The sequence below is a fragment of the Neodiprion fabricii genome, chromosome 2 (assembly GCF_021155785.1).
Source record: "Neodiprion fabricii isolate iyNeoFabr1 chromosome 2, iyNeoFabr1.1, whole genome shotgun sequence".
NCBI classification, from domain to species: Eukaryota; Metazoa; Arthropoda; class Insecta; order Hymenoptera; family Diprionidae; genus Neodiprion; species Neodiprion fabricii.
In genome coordinates, this window is record NC_060240.1 from 28,968,208 (window position 1) to 28,988,802 (window position 20,595).

The 20,595-nt window shown below is 33.2% G+C and overlaps 2 protein-coding genes across 12 annotated transcripts; both read right to left on the bottom strand.

Moving 5' to 3' along the window:
• Window positions 1-694: 694 nt before the first annotated feature.
• Window positions 695-18,018, bottom strand: LOC124176914 (sodium/hydrogen exchanger 7). 9 transcript variants are annotated; one of them, XM_046558786.1, is made up of 13 exons: window positions 17,581-18,001; window positions 15,823-16,052; window positions 15,536-15,613; window positions 14,488-14,564; window positions 13,416-13,625; window positions 13,043-13,293; window positions 12,632-12,834; window positions 12,139-12,404; window positions 11,888-11,939; window positions 10,611-10,667; window positions 9,629-9,838; window positions 9,370-9,456; window positions 695-2,810 (listed from the first exon to the last, which is right to left on the bottom strand). In XM_046558786.1, exons 1-13 carry the CDS (start codon window positions 17,825-17,827, stop codon window positions 2,721-2,723), a joined length of 2,058 nt encoding a protein of 685 aa, XP_046414742.1. In that variant the 5' UTR covers window positions 17,828-18,001; the 3' UTR covers window positions 695-2,720. The 9 variants fall into 9 exon arrangements, with proteins under 9 accessions (XP_046414742.1, XP_046414743.1, XP_046414745.1 ...); XM_046558787.1 differs by having other exon boundaries at window positions 9,629-9,823; window positions 17,581-18,000; XM_046558789.1 differs by having other exon boundaries at window positions 695-3,935; window positions 17,581-17,996.
• Window positions 18,019-18,242: 224 nt separating this feature from the next.
• LOC124176917 (alpha-methylacyl-CoA racemase) lies at window positions 18,243-20,535 on the bottom strand. Of its 3 annotated transcripts, none has more exons than XM_046558801.1 (5): window positions 20,292-20,535; window positions 19,975-20,118; window positions 19,576-19,867; window positions 19,243-19,489; window positions 18,243-19,162 (listed from the first exon to the last, which is right to left on the bottom strand). In XM_046558801.1, the coding sequence occupies exons 2-5, from the start codon at window positions 20,080-20,082 to the stop codon at window positions 18,652-18,654; spliced, it is 1,158 nt and encodes a 385-aa protein (XP_046414757.1). In that variant the 5' UTR covers window positions 20,083-20,118; window positions 20,292-20,535; the 3' UTR covers window positions 18,243-18,651. The 3 variants fall into 3 exon arrangements, with proteins under 3 accessions (XP_046414757.1, XP_046414756.1, XP_046414758.1); XM_046558800.1 differs by having other exon boundaries at window positions 19,975-20,121; XM_046558802.1 differs by lacking the exon at window positions 19,975-20,118 and having other exon boundaries at window positions 18,244-19,162.
• Between the last annotated feature and the right edge of the window lie 60 nt (window positions 20,536-20,595).

Sequence of the window (20,595 nt, forward strand, 5' to 3'; positions counted from 1 at the left end):
ACGGTATTTCATCCACTTCCATCGTCACTCACCCACCTTGGTCATTAGTTTCATTTAATACCCACAACTATATTTTTCAGATACACTAGAAAATGAAAATAGGTATTAAGGACTACGTAGTAACCACAATAAGAAATTTCTCTTCGTGTGGTTCATACCTTTATCCAGAGCGTGTTGTTTTTTAGTACTCTGTAAGATAATCCCCACCATGTGATCAGGGTTTTAGCGCTGCTCAAATGCTCTTGGAAGTGAAGAAAACTTCTTGAATTACCGACTGCAGAAATCCAATGGTTCAACCGACTGTGGAGCGATCAACCCAGAAATTCTGAGATGGTGAACTACACCAAGTTCATTCTTGAAATGCTTCCTCGAACAGTTTATCTTTTCTTCTACTGCTTTCAGATGAATATTCATAAAGTTTTTGAACAAATAATCACAAATGCTAAAACAGTACGTAAGAGAACACCTGAAATGAAATGGCAATACTAAAAATCATACACTTTTTATTTTAGAGACTTATTGAAAGTATTTTGCAAATCGCGGGGATTATATCATGGCCAACGTAGGAAAAATCAGAATATTCAACCGTTTCCGACGTGAATTTGATAATAATTTGTATTTCATAAATCACAATTGTTAAGAGTAATTGTAGAGAAAGGGAAGAGAGCACGATAAGGTGAAGATGAAGAAGGTATAGTTTACAGAGACTTTATTAAATACTATCAAGTGGTGTATATTATATACCTATACATATATATACATGTATGTATATAGGTATATGTATATATATATATGTACGTAATACAAATTATCATGTATGTGTAGTATCACAACATTATCGTAATAGTACCTACAGTAATACAGATGGAATTGAACATCAATAATTCATTACATGGATGAAAAACAATCGTAACAATCAAAACGAGATATTTCCATTTACATACGACCAGTGTCTTTTCGGTAATTTGTTGAAAAATCAAGATACATATATGTAATAAACTAAATTAAATCAACATGAAAAAAAATCATTTGAGGAATTTATGCAAGTGATCGCATCGAGTATAATAAGTTCACGCTGTTATACTTTCTCAGCTTACAAATATATACTGATACAAGAGTTTCAAACATGACCCATGCTCGACTCATATAGTTGTTTTTATTGATTTTTCTAGGTCAAAAGAAAAAAAAATAAATAAATTGACACCAAGACTGCAGCGACAAATGTTTACATTCGATGAATATTCAAAATTTCTCATAGAAATATAAGTTATACGTATATTATATATATATATATATATATTTTTTTTTTCATTTCCATTTTCCAAGGAGTAAAGAGAGATCACAGCCCAAACTTAAATTTTTTACCTATAATTATATAATAAATTCTAACAATATTGATCCTCGAATTTTAGTTTTGGCGCGCGGTCAATATATCAATTGAATAGAAATATATAGAATGAAATGTCATTTTTTTTTCCAACTTTTTTATAATTCGAATCAATGAAACGTTATGAAATCTGTTTAAAGATTTGTATAAAATATCCTAAACCACTACGTTACAGTATGTATACATATAATAATCGTTTGTAAGTCAGTATACATAGAAAACATTTCATGAAAGTAAATATATTTAATTCGTTTGTATAATTTTTATGCATAAATTCAAACCTCTATTTTGATCAGCGATCAATTACAGGTATTTCAATGATTGTACAGGACTGATTTAATAACCGTAGAACACCGGATTTTCGCAAAGCTATACCTCGGACTTGTGAATTTCACTTGAATTTTGACTGACACCCATAGTTTCCTGCAGACAAAAACTGAAGGTGAATGAATCTATTCTTCGGTTTATAAATTATCTGGTCAATAAATTCAGCTTGAAAAATTATACACCGTGTTACCGTGGTATTTTTGCACTCAAAAGTTTATTTTGAAATTTTTTCTTTCAAAACAATACATTTTGTGCCTGTTTTTTCAAGCCAGAGGCGTGCATGCCAAAAATTCTCCACATCACCAAACAGAGGATGCGTAATATTCTATAAAAAAATCTGTATAAACCTCTATACAATTTGGTAAAAGTGCGATAAGATTTACAAATTACTCCTTGAACTATCCGGCTTACGGTAAAGTACGTTCGAAACTATGAACAATGTATAATTTATGTAGGTAATTACAAATACAGTGGTAGGGAAATAGAATGATTTTTTCATGTAAGTTTCTGCCACGGAAAGTATATTTATATTACGTACATTACTGTAAAGCGTGAATATCATTGAAAAGAAAAAAACGTTTCACGCAATCATCGGTAATAAGGAATATGAAAAATGTATCATCTCAAACGTGAATATTAATTGATGTCATCGAATGATTCCATGAAACATATACAACTGAGTCCAAAGAATTTTGTGACTTATTACTTGATTAAAACTTCTTTGACTAGATTACCAAATAATTAACAATACTACAAAAAAATCATTCGAATTCCCTATGGTGAATACAAGCTTCAAACGTAACCGCAAATGGTTCAGAATATGAAACCCGACAATTGGTACAATGAGCGTATAATGCGTCATGATAGCTATAATTCATTAGTGTATAATGTATAAGAAAGACGAGATTCGGTAATTGTGGTTCCTTCTTCAATTTTTTTTTTTTGTTTTTTCATAAGCCACGCGATTACCATCGATACTAATAACAATATTATCAATAGCAATAGTTTATAAATGTCTGCCAATCAAACCTGGCAGGGCGACTCGTGTGTGCAGCGGTTGTTGCCCCGGACTAACTTCTCCCGTCACAGTTCCAAGCTGACCCACACAAACGATTGAAACCATCAACCATCAATAGTGTCACACAATATGTTATTTAATGTATAGTAGGCCCTAACAAATTCAAACCGAGAGTGCATTATTGTAATTACAATTGAATTCACTGAATCAAGCTCTATGCATTACAGCTACAGGCATATATATATTATATATATATACGCAGTTTTTATCCAGTGTAAATTATCTATTTTATAATTGGTATTTAAATAATACTGCAATACGCAAGCGTGCACGCACCTTCAACCGGATGACGATAACGCATCAAACATTTTTCTTCATTTTCGACCCTATTCTTTTAATTCCTACATTTTTTATTTTTTATTTATTTTTTTTTTACAGTTTTTTTTTTCTTCTTTTGCTTTTTTTTTTTTTTGTGCACGACGTACGACATAGTAATAATAAAAACTCTACACAAAACCCTCGAGTGGAAAAAATTAAGGAACAATGTATACGTTGACTTCATTCCACGAGTTGGTATTCTGGCACACTTTTGCATATACCTCAAAATTGTAAATAAGATTAGAATTTGTAGTCATTTTTGTTTTCCATTTTCTTTTGCAATTTTCGTACAGGGCTATTTTCGTTTTTCCAAAAAACAGTTGTGAAATTGACATATATTTGTAAATCGATAATAAAGTGGCCTAAGTTGCTTCTGTTTATTTTATTTGCATTTGAATATTGTTTTGGTTTTTTTGTTTTCACTATCGATTCATTCCATATTGCAAATAATTCACTTACTAATTTTTATTACCAATAGCTTGTATCAGTGAGTATCAAAATTTCGCAACTATAACAAATCAGAAAACAATCCTTTAAACCTTTTAGAATAGAAATCAGAAAGTAGACTAATTTCCTAAACGGTATCGAATCCCGCACGTAGATGCGATATAAATTTTAGTTTTTATAAGAGAAAAGTGTGTCAGAATTAGTGGTATAATCCATTCGACGTATAAATAGTAAAGACAATAATAATACGAAAACTAAAAAAAAACACAAACAAATCATATTTATAACTAAAACATAACTTATCTGTTGCAATTAGAGCTGGACTGAAACCACGGATGATAAATACATTCCGTTAGCAGGGCTGATTGGAATACACGTCTGCGAATGAATAAAAATTCAAAGTAAGGAAGTTAAAAAATATTTGAAATATGTGTAAGTTTTAAAGATTAGATGTAGGCGATACCAGGGCAAAATGGATACCCCGACTGAAATTGGAAAAGTGTAGAAGAAATGGTGAAGGGTTCAAATTTTTATCTGGCTTAAAGTGTGAAAAATCGGAAAAAATTACTCGATAAAAAAAAAAAAAAAAAAAAAAATGTCCAAAAAATTTAATTACTTTCAACACCTGCTTAGTAAGTTCGTTTTTCGAAAGCTTGTGAAGCATGCTCGAAGTTACTTCGTTTCCAAACAGTGCGGTAAAGCAGCGTTGACGCACGCACGCAAGTAAAATGCTATATTTTACACACTGAGTCACTCTTGACGCATACACACCCCCGAATCACTCGATTCTATGCACTTTTCACCGAACGTAAGTCACCTAATCCTAATTTTATACACTGTCAAAAGGTCTTTAGTTGCTTCTGAGACAAAACTTTTCTCAACACAACATTTCTCGCCCTGTTACCCGTGTTGCACCCATCGTTCACTTTTATTCGAGGTTCCCAGATTTGCCCCGATATTTCATATATCACATCTATCCATGTATGATAATAGTATGATTGTATTATTAGCAGAATAATGAAATATGCATGTGATTTACGGATATAACAATGTGTATTAAAAATGAAAATACTGATAAATTATGCATGATGAATTCATATGTACACATACATATTACACGTATATACATGCATATGTACACAGGATTGAAAAATGAATCACTTGTTTTAATCTGACTTATAATTTATTTAGTTTTTTTGATACGATATAAAATTATATCGTCATGTTGTTGTTGTTTTTGTTGTTATTATTATAGACGATTTAAGTGAAATCAAGTAATATAATATGCCACATCATCATCGTGCTAACTTTCATTAGCATTTCAACAGTCATTCATCAAAAAAATAATTGTCATCATGGTTCTGTTTTAAAAATTATATATTTATTTTAAATTCTGTCAATATCTCGCTGTTCTTTTTTTTATTCACCATTCTCTTTCAAAAATGCTCATCGAAACACACAACATATATCAAAGTTCATGCAGACTAGAATATGTTTCAACTGTTTTACAAAATATTATCACTAATAATATTACATTTAATATTATCATTATTATTATTATTATTATTTCAGATGAGAAAATATCAACTAAGTACAAGATCACATATGTTGTCAAAGAGCATTTTCGAAAAACAAAAAAAAAAAAAAAACAAAAAAAGAAGTAAAAAGAAACAGGAGGCATATACAATAAAATATGCGCAGTTGTACATATAAAGAAAATAAAAGTGATATGATAGTAGATAACACCAATCCAAACAACGCCACCCTATATGCAGTTAGTATATGTATAGTTATAGGTATATCGCCTTTACAAACGTAAACGTATATAAAATTTCTGTATAGTATATACGAACTGACTAGCTGTGTGGAAGGAATAAGCGAAAATAAATCAAAAGAAAAAAAAAATTAACGAGGAAAAAGTGAAATTAAATAATTAGTTGGCACACTGTCGTTACATAATGCATTTGTACCCTGTACTACGTATCAAATGCTGTTTTGTGAATGTATGTATTCATAAATGAATCGTGCTGCTGATTTTGTATATATACATACATATACACATACATACATGTATAAAAATGATTGTTTTTTAAATTACGAATACCAATGATTATCGCTTGTGTAGGTATAATGCAATCATTGACACGCATTTAAGTTAATTAAGGAATTAAGTAATAAAACCTTCTGCTAAACCGAGGTAACCTTTTCATGTTTCTTTGATATTATTTAGTTCTCTCATCGGATGGTTAAAGACAGCACCTCACATGAAGTTGTAGGCCAGAGGTGAGGTCGGATCCTCCAAGCCGCGTGCAAAAATGCTTGGTAAATACTTTTTGCAAACAATTCTTTAGTGTGCAATTTTTAAATTCTAATTTCAGCTATTTTCTTTCTTTCGTTAATTTGTTTTCCTATGCAAAATACTCTTCAAACATCGTCAACTATACATATAAAAAGTATAATAACTTCGGTAATTGTTAGTATATAGGAATGCAGTAACTATTATACTATTATAGCTATGTGTACAGCAATTTATAGTACCTAACTTTGGTGTTATGAATAAATTTATCATAAAATAACATATAAATAAAACATTTATACATTTACTCACACTTTGTTTCGAAAATTATGTTTAATGCTCGATCCTAATTATATCCCCCAATAAAATTATATGCTGCGACGATACACGCAATACTATTGTGTATTACTTATAACTAGTCGAAAAGTCGATTGTTAATTACTTGAAATTTTTTAAAAAATCAATTCACGTAGACTTTTCACATGAGAAGTGAAAAATATACGTTATTGAAATAAACACGCAATCGGTGAATCTGTATAATGTAATAACATTGGAATAGAGAAAATGATTGTTTCAAATATAATACAAGTGAGAAAAATAAAACATTGTGTATATGATGTAAAGATAAATTAGCTACTCCGAAACCGTGTATGAACTTTTTCATCGTGATGTGTAATTAGAATATACAAAGTAAGCAAACTCTAAAGTTTTCAGACGCAGCAGAGGGAACAGGAGGAGCTTATCACAAGGTTTTAATTTCTGCGTTTGATTCTCAAGTTTTAACGGTGCAAAACTTTGTGTTTAATAATATAATGTTAGTTCAAAATTTCATTATTGTTATTATTGTTGTTGTTGTTGTTGTTGTTGTTTTTGTTGTTGTAGTTTTTGGAGTCGTTTTTGTTATTTGTACGCTACATCTATGATTATCGTGTAAGATTCGATCAGCTCACAATCAGTCCCATTTTACAACGTTCGCAATGGAATATATCCTTCCATTCCAAGCATAGGAAGATCCACGTCGCCGTTAGCTTCCCACTAAAAGAAATTGATTAGAAACCAAAATTCAACGGTTATAGGTCTTCTGCATTAAAAAAAAAAAAAGAAAAAAAAAAAAATATTCCCAAGTAAATTATATATTCTATCATTTATGCCCCAGATTCTGCATAATAATTCATACGCATATACATATACCAAGCTTTATGTACAGTTTTATATATATGTATATATATTTAAAATATGACTGTATACATATGAGTATTATATGAGTAATGAATCTCATATACGTAAATTGTAAAACACTCGCAGTATGCATATAACTTTATGAATGTTACTTTACTCATTAAACATAATTTTCAAAACGCATCCTGCATATCATTTAACTCAAGCACGCAACCAACTTATTTTCCCACCTATGTACCGATGTTTTATCTGTCACATTCTCAAGTAGAGAAATCGCAGACACCTTTGCAAGCTCAAGCATTATCCGAGGCGTGTAATTCGCAGTATATCGTGTTTTTAATAAACACAATTACCTACAGGATTGTAAGATCGATTTCGAAGAAAGTACATCTCAAATGCCAATATAAATTGTCTCCAAAACACAAGAATATCTTATTACATCCCTATATAAACAACATGAATTAAGAGCAAACACGATATTATTTTGATCATGCAATTTTAACAATATGTGTTGAAATTAGGGTTCGAATTGAAGAAATGAATCGAACAAACGAATTACTAATCGTATTTTCATCAAGAAAAAATCATGTAATTATAACGATAATTGTTATCTTCAATCGAGGGATATTTATATGACATAAATCAAATATACTTTTTTAAAATCTTACAACCCCGTTTGATCCATCAAATCATTTCGAAATGAAAGCTACCTGCAAACCGTCAAGTAATTTTTAGGCGGTAAAAAAAAATTTCGAAGCCATCATAGGCGATCTCTAGTTTTATGACTACCTTACTCTAATAAGCACGAAATCACACCAATATCCGCCGCCTGAGGGTACAACGAGTAATTTTAGCACACTACAAATTTATAATATATTTAAATACTTTCGATTAATCATTCGACCTAAATTTTAGCTCTAGAAACAATTTGCATGTATATAGATAATTAGCAAAGTGTGTAAAAAAAATAAGGACTTGGGTACATCACAGAAGTAAGGTTTTCAACCCTCTGAAAAATTGAGAGCTGTACCAGTAAGTAATCTATTTAATTACCAAAAAAGTTTGAGCTGTACCTTGAGAAAAAAAAAATTGATAGAATTGTTCAGATATGATGAAAAAATAATAATAAAAATTTTAAAAAATAAATCCGTTCATTTCACAAAAGCAAAAGTTTTGAACTTTTTGCAATATTGTAACTTGAAGCCAGCGAACATGACTGTGTGATATTTTGAAATAATGTGAAAACCACGATAATTTTGATAGTGAACTGCTAACGCACGAATGAATATTTCTAATTGCAATCAATCAATTGCACATTTTCGGTATAAATTTAAAAAGACCTCATCCTTAACAGTTTAATATCATTCACTGGTTAATTGGCCTGGAAGCCAGCTTATGATAACAGGCACGATATTAGTCGAAAGCTTATTTTGAACACATCAAGCCATTTTTGAATTTTTGTTACACATTCAGTTACTTGTTTATTTTATGCGAATTTTGGTTGATCGGTTTTTCAGTCATTAGTCGTTCTCTATTCTAAATGTAGAGTAAGTTTTCATCCAATTCTCGAAGCTCGATATTCTATATGCTCCCTCTGTCTTTCGAGGTAGGTATTCGAAATTTTCTTTATTTGAAAAAACTTCATCAACCTTGTATTCATTTTAAAATATTGTTTTTTCCGTTGTCTCCACAAAATTCAATACTCAAGATGAAATACTATACGATTTAAATACACGGATATATATTAGTAATAAATTTCTATGTGTGTATATAACTATAGTTTACATATGCCGATAATACTTCGGAATGAGCGTTGGAAATAAATAAATAAATTAATAAATAAGAATGATGTAATATGGATGGTGAGATCATAATCAAAGAGGGTTCAAGCCAAGCGATATGGTTTAAAACAGCTGATAATACGATAATTACCAAGTAGTAATCGTGGTGAATGTTGGGTTGATAGACAAAACATATCGTTTGACAATGCGAATATCATATCTGTACATAATTCATATCCCGTATGTATAATTGTTTACACAAAATTGACGTGCATGCACTCAATATACATACACGATATCGTTTTACGGTAATTTATTTTCCGTGTTTTTTGTGCACAGATTCTCAACTTTGCAATTTATCGCAAAGAAACGATACGATACCTGCAATTGATTTCTCGCAATAGCATGAATAGAAAAATCTATTTTTCCTGGTGTTTGTCTACTTTTGCGTAAAATTTAGTACCACATAAGGCTCTTCAGAGTTCGATGGAGCCGAGCCATTGTGACTGTAGCACGGGTTGTTAGTATAATTCAGATCAGGTTGATGATAACTCACCGGCTGAATGCTCGTCCTCCGCCTATCAGTGTCACGATCCTCCAGGCACAAGTCAGAGTCTGAATCCACCCTCCGAGCCACATTGTCCTGTATAAATTGAGCAAAATTCAAATCCCTTCAAGGGTCATACAAAACAAAAGTTAATTAACAGAAAATATAAAATTCAGACTTTAAAGTATGATCGAGCGTTCCAATCATGTTTTACTGACATCTTTACACAAGCTGTACAAAAGGTAAGACAAAGGGGAACAAAGTATACCTGTGTCATTTGCTGAGTAGTGGTCAAGATCCTGGCCAAAGGACCACAACAGACCGGTAGAGTGTCCAGTAGGGTTGGTCGAGAGTGTGTAAGTAACGGTTTCATGTAATGGGTGTCAAAATTGCCCCATATTCTTGCAAGCAGAGCCTTTTCATTTGTTTTCGATGTGCTTCCACCCATCGACAGGGAACCACCCTGCATAGAATCGTACTGTGAAACCGTAAATGGGGAATCGTTACCGTATAAGTTTAGATTTTTTGTTTTCCCCAATTTACACACTTTGGCTTGTTCCATAACTTTTTTCTTAAGCACTAAATTCAAACGTGTTGGATGTTATTTAAGAAAAATAAATGCAACTGACAAATACTGATTAAAAAACTAAAAAAACAAAACATTTTAATCACGGATTTCACCGTTTCTCTAACAAAACTACCCTACGTTCAGGCTAGAAAAGGATGAATTGGGCTTAGAAGAAATTGTCTCAAAACGCAATCAATTCCTTTTCACTATTTTCACATTGTTTCAGTCCAAAATCTAAGAAATCTCGAATCCGTCAATTCTTTCAGTTATTAGTTAAGTAATTTCCAATTTGAGATGAAAAATTTTCTCTTCTTTTCGAAATGACTTTCATTTTCTGCGCAGTAATAAAACCTCTACATTCCCACGTATTTTGAAAATTTACTTTAGTAACCCGAAACTCTTTTTTCTCAAAAAAAAACAATGATTTCATTCCTAATTATTAACCACATGAACGCAAAACTTGATAACATTCGTGGATCTGTTAGTAATATGCATATACATTTTAATTCGTATAATTTATATCTACTACAAGCGGAATGTTCCAGTGCCATGCACAGTGTCCGCGTTAACTTGCAATTAAGGGAGGCTTGTTACATGGTGTTGCAATGGATCATGAGGAGGTACGAGGAATGAATTACCTTCTTTGCAGCGTAAATTGGAAGTTTAAAAAAAGGGAACGTACCGTGGGACTTCTTTCACGCCGACTCTCTGGATCACCAAAGCCACCATCGCCAGCAGACTATCAACATTCGTATAGACGCAGATGAATATTAAGCAGTTTTTTCGACTGGGTTTTACAATTACAATCGGTAGTTAGATTTAATAAGCTATTACGTGCGCTCATTTGGTGTTTTCTTATTTCACCGTGTTTAATATTCTTGCAATTACTTTACCCTCAAGGCATTTTCAATCACATTCATTAAATTATAAGCTTTTTATTGCGAATTTCCCTTATTTCGAATGATATCTATCTAAAGATTTTAAGTGGTGATTTCAAAAAGATTCTATCAGATTTTAAAATGACTTCATCAACATTCAAAAGATTGTAAGGGACTTGAAACAACTTAGAAAATATTATTATTACACCAGAAGTTTTAATTTGGATGCATATAAATAATTACGCCGTTTTTGGGCTGTTTTTTTTTCTCGATTTCTATTTTGGTTTTTTTATTTTTGTTTCATTCTAATCCCACGCAGCTAACTTTTTCCGAACGAAAATAAAAACAAATCAAACAAACGATGAAGAAATAATTTAAAAAATAAATATATTAGAATGTAGTTTGAGGAAAAATAATAAAAGTTTCCTTACAAATCGATTGATCCCCTTTTTTCGAAAAAGATCTCACAAGTATTACCATTTCAACAAAGAACAAGAAAGGCATTCAACAAGTTAGAAGCTATCGCCTACAGTCGAATTATACGACGAGAACAAAAATTATACAATTTACTATTCCCTGAAAGATTTGATTAATGCTGATTTGAAAAATTAACACATGCCTCTTTTAACTGTTATTGAATTATTATGTAGCAGTGGTAATAATAACTATAGCAATAATAATGACAGTTAAATAATAACGATAATAATAAGAATGATATTTGACGCACCCCCGTGGTGTCCATGGAATTGTACACCTTGGCGTAAGCAATGGAGGATAAGCATAATGAATATATGAAGAAAAAACAGTATGAAAAATTATTGTAATATACGATATGAGGTGAGCACTTTTTCAGTAGACATACGATAAATATATCAAATAGGCAATTGAAGCGTATTTTTATAATTATAATAATAATTATTGATGTTTAATTCTGCACAATTTAAATTAATAAACGAGGGTTGTTTTGTAGAACTTTCTATTCAACAACGATTGATATAAACTAAAGAAAGCAGATGTTATACTCATTAAAAGTATGTAAGTTACGGATTTTTCAATTCATATAAATAAATGAATTACTTACGCTTCGTACTCCATTGTAAGATAATACTTCAACTTCTTCGTCAACACCAACACTGTAAAAAAGAATTTACTTGGTTAAGATTCAACTTTATCCCACGTGTCGCATATAGTTGTGTTGTAATCAGTTTGTGGTTTCAGAATCTCGGTATATAATAATAACGGCAGCTTTAGACTGAAATATTAATTATTGGTCTGACAAGGAAACAAATGGTGGTTTCAAAACTTGATGTAATAGATAAAAATAAGACTTACGGTATGTTGAACCAGCTTAAAAACTGTGTGGTGGCACCACCCTGTAGAATGACTGTGAGAATAACAATCAGACTCGTCGTTGTTAGCATAGCTTGCCGAGCATCGGACACAGTATTTCTAATGGCGAGAGCAAAGCTCATCGCTCCTCTTAAACCGGCACAAAACAACATGTGCTGATAGTTCAATGGTATTTTTGGGTTACGTCCCAAATTCAAGAGGAAGGATAACGGGTAAACGTTCACTGCTCGACCAAGCAATGCACAGAACTAGAATTATTTTCCGTCAAGGATTAACAAGTGTTTTAAGATTTCTTCTCTTCCAGCTTACCAGAAATCATTGATTCGAAAAGTTTTCTAAGAATTCGGGCCTGATCGTAAATGTTGTAACACTGAAAACATGGTACGTATAAAAAAATGAACAGGCAAATGAAAATTTCAGAAGGAAAATGTCCATGCACTGAAAAAAATATATAAAATTTCATTGCAAAGGATACGAATCCAGCGAAAATGAAACCTGGATCGAAATGATGTTTCGGGAAAGTGAACATGGAGACACCGATGTAGCTGAAAATAAAATTTTCTGCTAAAAAATTGAGCAATTCAAAGAGCTGCTTAGTCCGTTGTCGCGAATCGACGCTCAAGTTGTTATAGGTGTAGTGAGCTTGGCATATACCACAGAATAGTACAGCAACGACGCCTGAAAACCAGAAAAGAATAATATATAAGAAGTAAAACCTCAAAAAAGTAAAATCATGTCGACTTTTCCAGGATCAATCAATATATCACATCCCAGGACCTTTCCAGGACTTGAGCAGCAATTTTTGTTTTCCAGGATAATTGGAGGATTTAAGGATATTCATAGAGCAGTTGATACCCTGTACCTACTACGTGCAATCTCAGCTTACCTGTAAGATCAGAGGCTTCGGCGATGAGAAAAGTGCTGTAGGACATCAAGACGAAGAGGGCAGATTCCAGCAACGGGAAATCTCTAACTCGGGTGAACTTAGTCAGCAATGCAGTAACGCAGCCCATTGTGGCTCCTATGAACAGCGACAGGCTGAATATTCTAATAAAATCTCCAAGGGCTTGGAAAAATGCCCAAGTTTCAAACCCGCCAGAGCCTGACTGATACCGTTCGGCGTAGTTTTGAATAGACCTAGTGTTCGGGCATTAAAGTAAAGTTTTACTTTGCATTGTCTGATTCGTATTCATTCTCAATAATCCTTATCCCAAATAATTTTGATTAGCATGCAAAATTGAGTGCACAAATTTTCTTACCCACTAAGCACAATGGCAACCGCATCATTCAACACACTCTCTCCAAAGACAAGAGCGTACAAATTCACGTCAACGTGTAGATCGTTGAATATGGAAATGATTGTCAGTGGATCGGTTGGCGAGATCAGAGCACCAAAGTACAAGGTGTCTAGGAAAGTAAACGATGAAGCTAAATGAGGTATCAGCTGTATGAAGGTGTACATGAGTGCGCTGAAATTAAAAATTTCATTATATTTAATCATTTATCGTTCTTTTCTGCTTGTTCGTAGAAAAGGATTACAAAAAGCAATATTTAGAATTTTACTCATTTTCCGACCATTTTATAATCGGGAGTAAATATTATATTTTGGCATCTTCTAAAATAAACATTTCTTCTAAAGCTAACAACATTTGATTGAGAAATCAGATTCATTGCAGGCTATTCAATTCAAGTTGCAAATTGGAGAAAAATTGAAGAAATATCATCCTCACTTCGAAACTGGGACACTGGAGGTGGGAAAAATCGAATCAAGAAGTTTGGACTAAAAACAGATTTCGTAATTGCAGGATTCAGAAAAGATTTGTCAACGTGTTTCAATTGTTTGAAATATGAATTTCTGGTTCTACGACTTCAGATGTTACGTCGCGAGCAGATCCTTTCGATAAAAGTGTCTCAACTTTCTAGGTTTAATAGTTGGATAATCTAATATCTAATTGCCTTAATATTTTTGGTATTCATAATTGATAAATATATATGAAGGAACGACTTAAAGCCTCAATTTTTATTGACTCATTGCATATTCGCAGACATAGCAATAATCAGTTAAAACAGAAAGAGAGACAGATATATAGAGCGAAGCAAGATAATGAAATTGATAAGAAAAGTTTGTCTGATAATGAGAATAATTTACTTATCATCTATTGAAAGTGCTGCCAATAAATGCAAGGTTAAAAAGAATGGGGCTGAAGAAGATAGTAATTATTCTTATCTGGTACAAATAATGCTACATTTATTTATTGCTATCAGACCGAAGAAATTATACAAGAAATTCTGATACGACTTTGTTGATTATTGAAGTCTGTAACTACTCACCCAATGACAAAGGAAGATATGGTAGTTCCTATCAATGCGTAGGTCAAAATAGCGCCAAGATTTCTAAAGAAGTATTTCTGGAAATAATATGCGAATATTTCAATAAAAGATACTACAGTCAGTGTATAAAAAGTAAGAAACAGAAATGATAGAAAAAACAACAGAAACAAACGATAGTGTATAGTTGATAAAGAGCAATAGAAATCACAAGAATTCTTCAATATTTATGCAACATTCTAGAGTTATTATCTCTCTGAATGTATTATGATAATGAGCAAAAGTGCTCATAGTTCAACACTGGTGATAGTATTCTTGAAAAATATGTTTACTCGATTCATACGTAGGAATTAATTATGTTATGGTAAGGCGTTAAATAATGAAGTGAATCGATTAGTCAAGATGTTTGATAATTACATAACAAGAGTTCAAGGAGGCCCCTCACTTTTTGCTTTGAATTATCCCTGACTTTTCCCTGTTTCCCTCATCAACATTGACATTCTTCCCCGACCAATCTCGGACCTCGTAACATCTACAGACAATTTTAAAACTATGCAATATTTTTCTAATTTCCTCAACTCCCCTGATTATATTTTCTCTTGAATGTAAGAACTTGAGAATTATAATATGTTAAAACACAAAATGATTATAATAGTCCTTGCTTTCGTTCAAGATTCGCAGTTCTTTTCATCTAACCGGAAAAACTTATTTACTTCATTAATAAATTTAAAAATTTCTTATCCTCCAGTTGTAATTTTTTTTATTTTTAAACTACATATTTCTCTAAAATTAGATAGAGATAAGATTCAGCAGTCCCTTAGATGCAATTTGATGAATATTTAAAATTGTACTGAAAATATGTAAAATTCTTCACAGTAGAGTGACAAACAATCACAACAATAATGATGGTAAAAACGATACCTGTGTATCTGTGTGGCGTGACAATGTTGCTGATCAGAGATATAAGATTAGGAAGTCGTTCAGTTGGAACTTGAATGAATTTCAAATATTTCTTTCACACAATGGCTATTTTGAAAATCCATTAACTCACCCTCTTTAAACTGTATCCAGCATGGAATATAATCGGGGGTAGAATAATGTTGAAGAAGATTTCTGGATCAAATGTAGCCTGTAATATAATAAACACCAAAGTGAAAAATTCAATTCTAAGAAACAGCTTACAAGTTAATAATAACCACATCAAACTTTTAGTTCATAATAAATACTAAGCTTGACAAATACAAAAGCAACATTTATCAGACGAATTTCATTAAAAAAGATTCGGTATATGTTCAGCTATGTTGGTTCAATCGATTTTATTCCAATATGCTTGATTACCTTGAGGTCAATTTCGTTGTCTCGCTTATAAATTTCTCCACGAAAGGAATAGGCAAAAGTTTTGTTCTTGGTTGTTCCATCACCCTTACTTTCCGGAAAACGTAACCACAATGTATCCGGTGGTACCGACTGATTGTAATGGCTACCATCAGGTTCCGGTACTACAGGCATGTGAACTATTGTGCTGCTATTTGTGAAACCATATCGGATTATTGCCCCGACAATCAGTCCTGTTGAATGCAAGAAAAACACCGTTTAATTAAGGGACTATAAAGTTATGTTTGGAAAATTGCCAACAGAGTCTCATAAGCATATTTACAATATTTTCTGCAAAACACGACTTTAGTTATCCACTTTTACGGATACAGATCAAATATCCGCTAATATAAATAAAAGTCCAAGATTCTTGAAACTTGTTATGATTTATTATTTATGATAGTTGTACGGAAATGTATGAATTACTTTTTTATAATAAATCAAGAAACATTTCATTTTGACAACTTATATGATTTTAGTTCTTCAATTGTCATAGTCTTAAAGTATCCAGGACAGAGGTTTTTATCACATGAAATGATGGTTTCTTCTTCTCTTGACAATTTTAACTTCATCAATGAAACTCATATACCTTCGTAAAAAAAATCTTGTATAAAATTTTTTGTATTGATAGAGCCGATGCCTTTCTTTCTGATGAGTAAGCGGTCTTGGCAATTGGAATCTTGTTACAACACCGTCATTATCTTAACAATAAGCAGTTGTTCACCTGTGTATAACTACTATCAATTGCTGATAATCGATAAACTAAAATGAATGCCAAGAAATCTGAGTCTTTGTTAGTGTTACTGATATTTTTCTTCAGTCTATGAAATGTATTTTTTTTAAATGTCTGAGACAAGATTGAATTTATACTCTCCTTGTCACAAGAAAATTACCATATTGAGTACTAATACATGGATAGTGTTGTACATAACAAAGCTGTGGAGTTCTCACATCTTAAGGCGAGTTAAATAAAGAAAAAAAAATGGAACAAAATTCGACTTTCAAAGTTAATTAAGCCTCTTTTGGAGCACTATATTTTCTGCTGCCAGGTAAAGTCGTTCAACATGCTGTGTCTCGATTGTTAAAAGTGGTATATAAGTTTGTTCGTTAAATACTGCTTCACAGGTTGTTTTTCTTTTTTTTTCCCATGTCCATCAACAACAATTTAGGAACGTAATTAAGAAAAGTATACAAATAATAGATCGTAAAACCAGGGTCATAAAGAACCTAATGGATAGAAATTGATAACAATGAACAGGTGTGATTGATAGTAGGACTGAACATGCATGATTCGTGACTAAGTTACAAGAGCGTGACATTTAGAATTATACAGATCGACTTATTGGTAAGCAGTAAATTGATTTAACCGTCAGAGACGTGAGGGAAAATTGAAAATGACAGACGAATTAGGAGGAGGAGGAGGAAGAAGAGGAGGAGTTGGAGGAGGAGGAGGGGGAGGGGGGGGCAGTGACAGGTTGCCGTGTTTATCACGCGTTGCACGAATGCGAGTGAAATACGTGCGGACCAGTGAAAGAACTAAACAATCTTACGTGATGATTGTTTAATAATAGATGAGACGGAAAAAAAAGGCAGATGAAAGGGGTGAGTCCGGTTGTATCTAGGGTAGAGCGAGGGCGAATAGAAGGAGATCGATAAGCATGGTTGGCGTTGAACAGATAGCAACAACAATCGAGAATCGTAGCAAAATAGCAGACGACTCACCGTAGATGACAGCGAGGCCAGTTTCGTGCAAGAATCGCAGTCGGCGATGCTTGAAAGTCCATATAGTTAACACTGTCAGTATTAGTAGAAACGTGTACAATAACAAGTTCAAGCTGTCCAACCTGTGCAACAATTGAGCCTTTTTGTCTAACTTTATGTCCGTCTCTTCTCCACTGCATGATTTTAACAAAAATACACCGATTGTCACAACTACGGCGTACCGAACGGTCATGGCTGAATCTGCCATCTTCCTTCGCAGCGTCACGAGCCGAAAACTTGTCCGATCACGACGCTCGTCAGTGAACGACTGTAGTAACCGTCAACCGATTACGGCAGCCTTCTGCAAGGACCTCTGGCGGCCAAAAATTTTGACATTACGAGAACGTCGGTACCACAATTCTCTTGAATCAGCGCTTGATGTTCAACTTATTTTTGACCTGTCGTATTCGATATTCACTTTTCTCCCACTAAGGATATAATTCAACCTTAGTATTAACAAATCTTTGAGCTTCTAAATAGATTCTTTCAAATTTGTCTTGATCCAAACTTTTTCTAAGAACGAATAGAAAAAAATTGTATTCGCTTCCAACTAAGATAGCATTATGATAATTTTCGAACTGCTGAAGCAGTTACGTTGATAACAATTCAATGCGAATGTGTAATGTAGCTCAACAATATTTCATATATTAGAATTTATATTATATGCTTATTTTTACAGTATAAAAATATATTTAAACAAATCCCCGCACTAGGATAACAATAAGAGTAATCAATATTTTCTTCAAGCATCTGACCATTCGATTGGACCGGTATAATTGAAACGTGATCACGTATAATTAAAACGATTTCACTCAGAATACACTAATTACACTTGATAAATTTTCATTTTTGTTTAAACATTACTATCAAATAAAGATGAAAATGTGGCCAGTGCAATAAGTACATTCCTGATAATGCCTCTGTCATTATATACATTAGTCCCTGCCATTAAGAACTTGAAATTAATCTGCTTAAAAAAAAGGTGTAATGGCTAAGTTTGTTCATGGTTTGCATACATTATATCGAATACATTTACAGTTTAGTTGATAAATCCTTTTGATAAATTATACCCTGTTGAACATATTTCTGTATTTGGTCTGTTGTGAATCCATATTCTAGTAGGATATCAATGCTATTTTGACCTGTAGCAGGACTAAGCTTATCTGCGGTCCGATCACAGCCAGGGGTCCGTGACAGCCGTGGCGCAGGACTCGGTATGATGTCTCCTGATTTGGATTTTTGAAAACTGCATCTAGCCTCATTTTGTGGATTGAGAGGTGCAGATTCTAGTGACAGCACAGGTGTAACACAAGCATCCGTGCCTTCAAATACCGTGCACCATTCATCCTGTGTCTTTTCCTTGAATATCTTGGCCAGCCGTGAACGACTTTCCTCAAAGTCTCCAAACTGGGGCAAGTCGTCTTCTGAAAGACCTAGTTTCTCTAACAAAACTGCATAGAATTGAGGCTCAAGGGCACCGACAGCCATGAATTGTCCATCCCTTGTTTCGTATGTATCATAAAAGTGAGCTCCTCCATCCAACCTGAAGTAACCAATTAAAAATATGAAAACAAATCAACACTTGTTATCTTTTGAATGATAATCTATCCTAATTTTCCCTACAAATTTTTTCCTCTGGGTTGTCCCCATAGTCCGGCAAGTCCTTGCGAGCGGTATAACCAGCTCCCCAAGTATGCTGAACCCTCAACCATAGAAACATCAATTACTTGACCCTCATTACTCCGCGTTCGTTCCAGCAATGCAAGGACTATGCCGAAAGCACAGGTCAAGCCGCCACCGCCGAAGTCTGCAGTAAGATTTACAGGTGGAGTTGGTTTCTCATGGTGTCTACCGAAGAGCGAAAGCAGACCTGTGTAACAGCTTTACTAGTCATTATTTTATAGCGATAGATATTAAATCATATCAAAATACTCTGAAGATTTGCGATTGTCTTACCAGATAAACCGACATAATTTATATCGTGCCCAGCCATCTTGGCATATGGACCAGTTTGTCCAAATCCACTTAGCCTTGCGTAGATGAGTCTCTTGTTTTTTAGCATTAGAGTGTCTGGACCTAGTCCCAGTTTTTCCATAGTGCCTGGTCGGAATGGATCAAGAATAACATCGCTCTGTTGAGACATCTTTTTCAGTATATCAGTACCCTCTTTAGACTTGAGATTTAATCCTACAGAACGTTTTCCATTGCCCAAGAAATCAATAGCAATATTTGGCACTTCACTGGAAGCCTATAATGAATGCAGATGATTTATTCATTAAAAATAATGTCAATTCTCTTGAACTTTTGATGTTCTCAATACATAGTCTGAATACTATAATTTATTAAAATTCTTACTCTGTCTACTCTGACCACTGATGCCCCAAAATTTGATAATATCATGCCACAAAAAGGTACTGGTGCGAGTCCGGCTAGTTCGATAACTTTGATTCCTCGCAGTGGCATTTTGAAACGAGATCAGATACCAGGTATGTTTCCGTTCTACTGAATTACAATGTGCTCTTATACTCAAAAGCTTATAGACTTACTGGATTAATCTTTTACTAGTAATCTTATCCCTACTTTGAAACGTTTGGAACTCATCGGTCAAGAGAGGGGATAGCAACCGTTGCGTAAATTATCAGCCGCTGAAAATACGCAGAGAGCATACGTACCGATCTCACCTAAAGGGGTGCCCTGGTCGCTTTCGACGTCGACGTATATATTATCTCTAAATATCCAAGTCCACGTATGTCAAACGCGTAAAAGGGCTCAACAGTTCCATTCTATACGCAATCCTGAACAAAGACAGTCCAGTGTGTTTTCTTTAGACGCAGAAATATAGAAATGGCATGGATTCTACGAAATTGCTATAGTAAATTCGTAGAATTCATGCCATCTTTTTATATTTGCGTCAAATGACACCCCTTTAATCTGGTATGTACGGGGATGTATCAATATACATTAGAAAATAAAAAG